Below are 10,902 nucleotides of genomic sequence, written 5' to 3'. Positions count from 1 at the left end.
AAATACAGTATCACTGAGTTACTGATGCACTAGATGTCAGTGTTGTCTCTACTGGGCAAGAAGGATTTAGCTGACCGTAAATCAGTTCACAGACTCATCCAGAAGGATTTCCTCACTGTGTGCACAGATAAACAGACTGAGAAATAAATAAATAAAAAAAAAATGCTTTATCTCTCCATAATATTTCACGTCTGGTTCTAGAAACAAAACCAAAAATGGATGTGTTCCTCTCTGACCTTCTTTTCTGATTTTCTTGGGGATAAAGGCCTTTTGTTTCCGGGAGAACAAATGGATTGCTGTGAGGAGAAACTGACCAGATCGGACAAACCGTCCCATGAGGAGATAATGACTCAGTCATACAGCCATGTGTGCAGAGCAGGAATGCAGCTGAGGACGTTGGCTTTACTGCAATAGTTCTTGCCAACTTGTACTTTACTTGAATATTTCAATTTTATGGCACTAAATACTTCAGCTGTGCTACATCTCAGAGGGAAATGTTCTTTGACAGCTGTGGTAATAATCACTTTGCAGATTGAGAATACATGCTACTTTAGCAGTATGGTGGTTGTTAGTTGTGCAGTGGTAGTGTGTGACGCAGCACCAACCAGACCAGCTGCAACATCAAATTTCTGCTTACAGCTCAACGTATCAACATGTCAAAGGGCCTGTTTGGCATAATGAACACTTTGAGTGTAATTTGGAATGCAGGGCTTGAACTTGTAATGAAGCATTTCACCGTTTCATTTAAAATGTTACACAGTGGACACAGACGTTTTTTATATGGAATTTTAATATTCGTAGTATAGCGATCATGGATGTACATTCAGTTCAGCAAGGAAAACAGTAGCTTATCTTTTATGTACAATGAATTGTTCCACAGTTTATTTTTTGTAAATTTCTTGTGTTCAGCATTTACTGCAAAAAAATTCAGATTTTTTTGTTTTGTCTGCGGGTAGAGACTCGGCACGAGTCTACACATTGTGTAACTGCACAGCTACAGCTGGCTAAATGACTTCTCAGTACTTTGTGACAATTCTGCTAATGAAAATCATCATAGTGCCATTATATATATCAATAACAGCTGTATTATCTCTGTTAGTACACAGAAAATTCTTCAGATTAAATACTTCCGAAACATTGCTTTGAACTTCTCCAGCTCGCTGCTGCTCTGGATCTGCTGCGGCAGGCTGCTCGCTTTCATGATCATCTCGTGAGCTTCATCGAACAGCTTTTCACCCAGCTCCTTCTTCAGTCGCTCTCTCCAGGCGATCAGCTTTGGTCGGTTCTCAAACACATCTATGCCACATCCAACAGGCTGCAAAACACCCAACCAACTATTTCAATACACAGCCTGTTTTTGAAAAGACAATACTGCAGTTACATGAATTTATATTACAATTACATGAAAATGAAAAGTCGAAACCAAAGTTTGTCAGTCTCGGTGTCAGGATCTCTCATGATGTTACTGTACGTGCAGAGAGGGACTTCAGAATTATTTTCAGAGACCAATAAAATACTATTTGTCAGATATATTTTTCACATAAATTTAGATTAATCAGAATCCAAATTACCTAAAATTTGGTGCACCGTATGAAACATGAATAAAAACAGAATGTGATGATTAGCTAACCCCTTTTAAAGACAATATATTTAATAGTTTAACCTCATTAACTAATTGATTTTTGTAAATATCTGCTTATTCTGAATTTGATGCAGCAACATGTTTCAGACATGTTGGGACAGGAGCAGCTAAAGACTGGGAAAGATGTGGAATGTTCCAAAAACACCTGTTTGGATCATTCCACAGGTAAACAGGTTGATTGGTAACAGGTGATAGCATCATGATTGGGTATGAAAGGGACATCCTGGAAAGACTCAGTCATTCACAAGCGAGGATGGAGAGAGGTTCACCACTTTGTGAACACATGATTGGATAAAAGACATTACTACATGGACTCAGGGACACTCATATTCATATCGTATCCTATGAAAATTAGCAGCCCAGTTTTTCATAACAATACTTTGAATTTGTGGTTCTAAAGGTAACACTGGGGGTCTCCAATGCCCTGGTGGGCCAGTTTGATTCCAGCTGCAGAGCTTAATTCATTCAGCCTTCTTGTTCTCCCAGTGTTTCTTGTCCATACCCACAACTGTAAACTGTCAAAACTGGCACTTCATCAATTTTTCTTTGCGTCAAATTTTGCAGGCAATTTTAAATGACTATAGTTAACGTTTGAGTTAACAAAGTTATCCTAGTTATACTATATAAAAAATAAATAGTGACAGTATTACCTGCATGATCTCGACTATAGCCACCAGATCTGCCAGAGAGATTTTGTCGCCGATGATGAACGGTTTGTTCTGCAGGAATTTCCCCTCCAGCAGGTCGAGCGACTGATTCAGATCCTCGATGGCAGCATCCATCTTCTCCTTTGGGACCTCAGAGCCAATGATGACAGGAAACATAGCCTGCTCAGAGAGACACGCACAGATCAATCGGTCTCTGGTCGCATGTTGTATCAGCAGCAGCAGTCAGTGAAGTAGTAGCAGCTGTCCGTCTGTCCATATGACAGCTGTGACAGCTGATTTAGAATTTTTGGTTCAGTGTTCTTAAAAATTAACTATACAAGAGTGCAATAATAACAGTAGGAAGAGAGGAGTGTCAATTATACACATTTCTGTGCTACAAAAAGGAGCAATTGAGCTGTGTGTGCTGAGGAAGGTCAGGGCAGAATAGAGCACTGGGTTGATTTGGGACTCGTACCCTTAAGAGGAAGACCTTTGAGCCATGAGCTCTGAGGTTCATGTGCTGCCACGACAGGTATTCATTAACACGAGCTCGCTGCTGCAGGTCAGCGGGATACCAGTGATCTGCCACTGATGACGAATATTTCTGCACCAGGTACTTCAGGATTGCAATGCTGCAACACAGACATGAAGAAAACAATTGTTGTTTACCAGAACAAGTGAACAATTGAACCAGGACAGGCGCTACCAGACAAACTGTTCCCACCATGAACTGCAATGTCGCAGTTCACGTCCAGTTATCAGAAGATTTGTCAATGCAAATTCAGCCTTTCTTGTAATTTATTGTAACTTTTTACTTATTATCATTATTATTACTATTTTACAGAAACTTTAACTACTGATGTTGAATTTCTAAAATGTTCTTTTTCAGAGCTTTAAGCACCACAAACTGAAATCCATTCAGCTCCATCATACTGTATAAAGACTCTCTGTTGCAAACTGAAATACATCATCAGATACTGTAAAACCAGAACTTAGGAGTGCAAAAACATGTTTTTTATAATTTGGGTGCACTGACCCTTAAAACTATGATAGCAGCCTTTAACGGAGCTTATCTCACTCCTCCTCACAGGTTTCCAAAAATAAATTACTTGCAGAAGTCTAAAACATGAGCACATGGACTGATCAGATTTCCAGGACTCTTGAAATCAGCTGTCCACAAGCATCAGAATCAACCTTAGAGAAGTCAGTCCTGAACTCTGTCCATTGTGGTACCTTTCTGTAAGAATGAAGCTTCCATCCTTCATGACAGGAACCTTCCTCAGGACGCTGATTTTTCCAAACTCCTCGCTGTATTGCTGCCCTGAGACAAACACACACCAATGCAAATCACGGATGTTTAAGCGTGAAACAAATGTCTGTTGACAGTTTGTTTTGAAAAAGGAAAAGGTAGTTTTGCCACTTGGAGAACAAGAGGAGAATAAAATATGTGATTGTGGAAAGAAAATCTGCAGTTTTTGTAACTCCCCCTCTCTTTTCTTTCTTACTTGTTTCTAAACTCTTCTGTTTTCTACATTTCTATACATCTTTTCCTATAGTTTCTTTTCCCAGCATGTCTGCATGATACACCCCATCACCTCAGAGATGCAGGAATGTTTTGTCTGGATGCTGTGACCCCTGACCCCTGACATGTCACCCACTGTTCACTTGTGAGGCTGGTGATCTAGGAGTTAATGTAACACTACTCCTCGCCTCCCTGGACCAGACCGTCAGCTCTCTGGGTGAAATGTGAAAATGAAAACTGATAGCAGGGGAGGAAGTGTTTTCTCTCTTTTTTTTTTGGACTGGTTACAGAGCACATTCAGAGCATGCAGGACAATCCAACCCCCAACTGGAGTTTATGTAACCAGTTCAAAGTTTGCTCTCATTCAGCTCTACACATGATAACTTTCTGCAGATTTCCAAAAAAAAAAAAGCTATTATACAGCAGAATGTGAGCTAAAAGCCTACAGTCTGAACTAAAACATGCACAAATCAGCCATGTACAGTATGAATTCAGAGCGCCTCCGCCGTGTCCCTGTCTGCCACAGTGTGGGATTACCTGACATGAGGTCGACAAGCTTGAACTCAAAGGGAATCCTGACCGCCTTGGCGAACATGAAGACGGATCGGCAGGGCTGTGAGTGCAGGTCGAGATAGAGCTCCATTGTGTCAGAGTGTGAAGTGCGTTCTTCTCCAGCGACGTTTCCTCTTTTCAGTCCTCTCCGGCCGCGCCTGTTATCCTCTGTCTGCCCTCAGCTCCGCCTCTCTCAGCCGACACGCTCGTTGCCTTTTGCATGGTGGTGACGGCTCAACGCAAACAGGTTGTGGTTGAGCAGTGTGACCCTCGGTCGAGGCTCGGCCCAACATCTTATCACCACTGCTGAGATTATCACATCCTTGTCTGCAGGCTGCGCCTTTATTCTGTGGTTCACTGCGCTCTTTACAATGAGTTTACAGCATCAAGCAGACTTTAGTGAGAAGAGGGAACATTTTTACAGAGTCAATGATCACATGGACAAAGATTTGTAAAATGGTTGCTGTGAAGAGCCTATTTATATAATTAAATTCATAAAATTCCCAATGCATTTTTATCAATACTGTTAATCAGTGCTTTAAATAATAATAATATTCAACAACAATTTTTGCAACCAATTAATCATGTATGTTATTTATCAAGCACAAATGCAGACTACTGCCTGGTTCCAGGGTCTTATATGTGAGAATTTCCCACTTTCCTCTGATTTATTCACTATAACTGGGTTACACTCAGAACTTGTGATTAGTACTTTTCTACCATTTTATAAACTACTAATCACTTCACTGCAAACCACTAGTCAACAGAATAATCCTCATGGTTATGAAAACTGCTTTGCAGCCTGTAAATGTTCAGAACAGTAATTATCTACAAATGTAAGTAAACATGAGCGATCAGAACAGAAGCAGGATTAAAGTGACTAAAACCTTGATTTTGAAATGCTGTGGTGGGATGAACAGGCTTTGGGTCTGAGTCTGCAGAGGTTCCTGCCTGTCAATCAGTCTGCTGTGGATCCAGTAGAATGGATGGCTTCAGAATGCCAAATTTGTCGAAAGACCTGACAGAGCAGCTGCACATTTACAAAGAACAGATTAATCATAAACGTAAGAACTTTAATAAAACGACCAGACAAGTAATTCTGGCATGTTTTTATGGATTTACTATTAATTGAGAACTTGTGTTTTTGGCCACTTGGTGGCAGCAGAGAAATGCCGTGGACTCAACACTGGAACATCTTCATCTAATAAAGTTGATATGGCAAACTTAGCAAACAGTTACTTATTATGTATCTAACATTACGGAGCAACATTAGCACTCATGTCTCCAGTTTCTGACCACCTGACTGACACTATACATGTAATATTTACTCTAAATTTAGGTGTTTCTTTGTCTCCACCAGCGCTTCACTAGCTTGTTGCTAACTTTGTCTGCCGTTTGGTGCTGAGCAGGTAGTGTACGTTGCAGAGGTTTTTGGCTGAGAACAGCTGCCTGCTGCAGTCAAAAACAATGCTATGGGAGCAGTGTGAGGGATCAACAGTCAAAGTAAAGCGACATACTGAAAAACGATATAACATTCTTTAGAGCTGAGGGAAACTTAACAGTCTGATGATTATTCTCTTTGATGATGTCGATACATAACATGTCAAAAGCGCTTCTTTCTAAATAAATTTGACATATATGAAGTAATAGCAGAACGTTTAAAGCAGGGGGCGTGAGGTCTGCGGTTTTTGTCCTCGACGGCTCTTCTCAGTGGAGACATTGAGGGTAGAGACTGTCCCCTGTGGGGCGGTGTTCTCCAGGATATCCAGCAGCCTCTCCGTCTTCCACTGAGTGTCGGACGCATTCTCAGAGTCCTGCAGAGGACAGAGAACAGCAGAGCTTAGACAATCAGAAATGATCTGGTTGAGATACACCTTAGCGGGCAGGCCCGCAGAACCACAACTTTCTTGTCAGTGATTTGTCTAAAGACTCTTACTGACGGATCTCAATGTTTGTGTGAGCAGCAGAAGCTAAATGAGATGTCTGACTGTGCTGGATTATAACCAGAATCATCTTCCCTCTCTGTAATAACACTCCCACAGATATCATGACAAGGTTTCATTCCAAGTACTCATCGCTGCAGTGGGAGGTGAAGCAGCTGTCCTGACGCTCGGGTCAGGACTGCCTTTTACCGTGAGGATGTGTCTGAGAATGATGACTGCGTCCTGCATGACGCGCTCCAGCTCCCTGTTCCTGCTCTTCAACCTCTGCAGCTCGGCCCTCATCTGACTGATCTCAGCTGCTTTTTGACTGCACTGCTTGGACACTGAGGCCAGTTCCTTTCTGAAAACACAACGAAAAAAATAACGTGATTCTTCAGCTGTGTTATGAGGGTAGATTTATGTTTTTCTACTGATGTCGTTAATGTTTCCTCCCTTCAGGAATGTAGTTGGATTGTTTTTTTCCTAGGAATGGAGGAAGTGGAGTTAACCGATAATTAGTGTCAAAAAATCTTTTAGGATTAAAGCATTCATGAATTACTTAATCTTAGGTATTGAGAAAAAAAGATCTGAAACTTTTACTTGACTTTCTTGTCCTCGGCCAGCAGGTGATTGTTAGTGATGCTACAGTCCTTTAGCTCCACCTCCAGTTGCTGGCACTTCTTCTTCAGCGGCTTCACCTCCTGAAGAAAGGAAGATGTTGGTGATTTTAACTGGAAAAAGGAGGACAAGGTAAAGGAGGTCCTACTGCTAACCTTGCATGTTTGTTAGCAAACTGACATCACCACATTCATTTCTGATGATGTTTTAGATTTCCCATCTGAGGAGCATTTCTTGAAGAGCAATGTGAAATACGGTCACAATCTCTCCTTCTGTTCTTGAGTTATGGCCAAAAATGTGCTGTGTGTGTTCAGTGACCTTTGACCCCCAAAATGTAATAATTTCATCTTTGAGTTCAAGTGAATGTTTGAGCCAAACTGATGAAATTCCCTCAAGGTGCCTCTAAGATGTGACGTTCACAAGAAAGTGAAAGACGGACAACCTGAAAACGCGATGCCTCTGGCCGTGGCTGTCCCCTTCCCACTACTCTGACAAGATGGCTGAGTGTGCGGTTAAGCTGATGGCTGCTAATCCATCGTGTTCTGCATGCAGAGTTTTCAACACCTTCGCTTGCTGAATGGCCTTACTGTGACACTGAGGGCAGAGTGTGGACGTATAGCTCATTTGCAGAGCATTTAGCTGCAGATTAAGAGGCCTCTTCAAACCCAGGAGCCCTCTGAGTTGCAATTCTCTTACTTCTCTGACAACATTGTTTACAGGTGCTCTCTTACTTTCTCTCGGGCGAAGATCTCCTGGGTAATCTTGCTGACATCTTTCTTCAGGCCGTCCCTCTTAACGCAAAGATCCCTCTGTCTGTCTCGCAGGGCATCTATCTCCTTCTGCAGGGCCACGGCATCTTTCAGCAGACATTCATTCCACTTCAACCGCTCGCTGTGCTCAGCCCGCTCCTTACAGAGAAGTTTGGAGGTCTTCATCTTAACACGGTCCGCCAGCGTCTCCTGTACCCCACCAGGGATCCTGTTGTTGGAGGACAGGTGGAGGTAAGGATAAACATTTACTTTTTGCTGACCACCATTTTAACAAAGCAGTCAAACCAACATCAAAAAAGGAGATCAGTATGAAACATTTTCCTACAGATGTAATGTTAATTGTAAGTTCAACTGCAGTCTTAGACTTTACTTTTTCATCTCCAACTCTGCTTCCATCATCAGCCTGTGGATGGCAGCTTCGTGCTCCTTCTCCTGACTGACAAGCTGCTTCTTCATAGACTCCATGTCAGACAGCTGCTGCATCAGCTGCTCCTTCTGCTCCTCACACTTTGCCGCTGAGGAGAGTAAACGAGAAGAGGAGAGGATGCTTCCCACAGCATACTTTACACAAAGCGTTTGAAACCTCTTCCCACCAGCTCTCTCCACCGTCAGGCTTGCAGAGCTGATGTACTTTTGAATCTTTCTGAAAAAGACAATCTGACTGTCGCGCTTAATTTGTATGGCACTTTGAAGCCAACTGAATCCTTTACACCAAGATTCTAGTCTGGGTCCATTAAAATTCTCCCTGTGGTTCTTGGCGCTCCCACTGAGATTGAACTCAGCCAGTGAGAGGCAGATTATCTGCTTTACAATGACAAGTCTCACCATCAGTCTTCTGATAATTTATCAATGTTATAAGTCCAATGAGAAGAAAGATCCCTCTTCTATCTCGAGTCTCTGGATTGTCTATGGTCAAATGTCAAAAAATGCATTTTAAAAATATTCTAATATCAAAATCAAAAACAGCCATCTGTTTAAAAAAAGATTCATAGACTTGTCCTGTGCTCAGGGACCTGATTAAAAATTTGATCAACAAGGCTGTGACCATCTGTTTGTAAAGTTGTTTTATCTATTTGTCTGGCTACAAGGTGAAACAACGCTGCACTGTGACCATTTTACAAGGACACATTGCCTCACCCTGCATCATGTTGCCAGAGTTAAGTTCATTGACCCGCTCCTGTAGCTCCTGTGTCTCCTGTATCTGTAGCTTCAGGACCTTTGTGGCCCGTTTCATAGACTGCTGCTGACTCTCCAGCTGCTCAGCCAGCTCGCCCCCCTCCCTCTCTTTTGCAGCTATGCACTGTTTCAGGTTCTCAGTGACGTCTTTCTTCTCCGTCTCAAGCGCGCAGTACCGAGAGGTGAGGTCCTTGTTCTGTTTCTCCAGCTCGTCATAGTTAAGCTGACAACTGCAGGAGGAAGACTGACACATGAGTTTAGGGGTTTTATGCAAGAATCTACAGTGACATTGTCTGTAAATACAGTAATTAAAACAGAATGACAACTGCATTAGCTGCATACTGTATCAGAGAGTTCTTGTCATGCTGCATTTACACAACCTCAATAATGAGGTGAAATTCAGTGATAAGTCAAGGAACCAACAGCTGGTGAACACCCAGGAAAGTTCCATTAAAGGTGTTGTTACGTTAAACAAGGCCAGTAAGGATTTGATACTGATCCACCACACACCACACCACTTTCACTGCTAATACAAATACTGAAATAATGTTTGAGAACTGGAAGTCAAGCAGCTGTTTGATTGTCTATGCTGTGTTCCCACCAAACCAAACGCAGGGTATGAACTCTTTACATGGAAGTTGCAGCTTAACGTTAAAAATCATGATAGCCAAATGTTTTCTTATGAAATATTTTTCATTAACACATTGAACATGCTGGCTGTATAACTGCTTTTAAACAGTAAGGTTACAAACAGCTTCAGAGGCACAAAGTGCTGCTAGTGCTAACATGGCTAACATCATTCTGGCTAACTTCAATGGACCTCGCAAATAAAACGGGTTTGTTAGTAAGCAGAACTGTATTTTTCAAGTTTCTAAAGGCAACAACAAACACACATATCTAACTATATTTATATATGAATTTTGATTCAAGGATTTATTTCCTGCCAAATGAGAAGCAGCTCTGCAGTGTGACAGCCTCACCTTTCCAGCTGCTCCTCCAGAAATTGCATCTCTATCAACTCTAATGGCTTCTCTCTGTTGTCAGGACCACTTTTATCCATTTTCTTCCTGGACACTTTGTGACTTTTTGTTGGTTATCTCCGCCCTTGGTGCAAGTTTCAAAGAAAATCCACAGAAAATATGTTCGTTTTGTGAAACTAGCGTTAGATAAACGGTTGCTGGGGAATGGTGCCTTCAGGGACTGCTCCGAAACTTCTGCACTTTTTAAAAAATACATTTCTTTATTATCAAACATAATATTATCAAACACTTTAAGGCTGCACATGTCTGTGACATTGTCTGGTTCAAATGGCATCACTTTCACCCTGAGAAATTCATGGAAATAAGGCAGAAAGACTGAAATGTGAATATCCTATATTTTTAATATATGGCCACTTTATTCTGCTATGCTGCTCTTTACTTTGTGGATAAGAGCAACACCACTATGACAACAATTACAGACAGATACACACATAAAGACATAAGCAAAACACTCATATGAACAAAGACTGCTTCTCAGGTCAACTTCAAAATCTGTAATTGCTCATTTTATAATCAAGGTCTGACCTATAGATGAACAAAGCAGTGAGGTGACTGATCTAAGCAGCGTCTAGTTTTTCATATGCAACAACTTTCACTGGTGACTCTAGGGGAACAGATTTGCATGCTGGGTATTTTCATTTCCTCTGAAAGGACTCAGGGTGGGTCACTCTGCTCTGAAGCTGGGAGGACTCCAACACGATCCATCTGTGCTGGGCCTCTGAAGCCATGTTTGGACCTGCTGATCTGCAGCTGTGCAGCACCACCCTCCTGCAGGTCCAGGGAGCCCTCCCCTCCGTCTCCAACCTCGGGGTCATGCTGGTGCAGCAGTGGAAGTCCAGAGATGTGAAAACCATGGCCTTCATCATTTGCTTCATCTCGCTAGGCAACATCCTGCTGCACATCTCCACCTTCATGCTCCTGGCCTCGGTCTGGGCCAGGATGTGCTGCTGGCTGGACTTATCTTTCTTCTTCTGTGTCGTCCTGTCTGTGTGAAAAGATGTTTTTGTTCTTCT

General features: G+C 42.1%; 2 protein-coding genes across 2 annotated transcripts; both read right to left on the bottom strand.

Annotated features, from left to right (window-relative positions):
• Positions 1-778: 778 nt before the first annotated feature.
• gstt1a (glutathione S-transferase theta 1a) lies at positions 779-4,714 on the bottom strand. Its single transcript, XM_070964400.1, has 5 exons — positions 4,349-4,714; positions 3,523-3,610; positions 2,765-2,921; positions 2,293-2,469; positions 779-1,315 (listed from the first exon to the last, which is right to left on the bottom strand). Exons 1-5 carry the CDS (start codon positions 4,452-4,454, stop codon positions 1,115-1,117), a joined length of 729 nt encoding a protein of 242 aa, XP_070820501.1. The 5' UTR covers positions 4,455-4,714; the 3' UTR covers positions 779-1,114.
• Positions 4,715-5,966: 1,252 nt separating this feature from the next.
• On the bottom strand, positions 5,967-9,909 carry cfap157 (cilia and flagella associated protein 157). The gene is given in 8 exon segments (XM_070963938.1): positions 5,967-6,099; positions 6,101-6,177; positions 6,496-6,646; positions 6,886-6,986; positions 7,635-7,881; positions 8,044-8,188; positions 8,811-9,079; positions 9,830-9,909. Coding segments are annotated over 8 exon segments (1,203 nt in total).
• Between the last annotated feature and the right edge of the window lie 993 nt (positions 9,910-10,902).

The sequence above is a fragment of the Chaetodon trifascialis genome, chromosome 6 (assembly GCF_039877785.1).
Source record: "Chaetodon trifascialis isolate fChaTrf1 chromosome 6, fChaTrf1.hap1, whole genome shotgun sequence".
NCBI classification, from domain to species: Eukaryota; Metazoa; Chordata; class Actinopteri; order Chaetodontiformes; family Chaetodontidae; genus Chaetodon; species Chaetodon trifascialis.
Note: the sequence above shows the minus strand (reverse complement) of the source record. Positions and strands in the feature narration are given on the sequence as shown.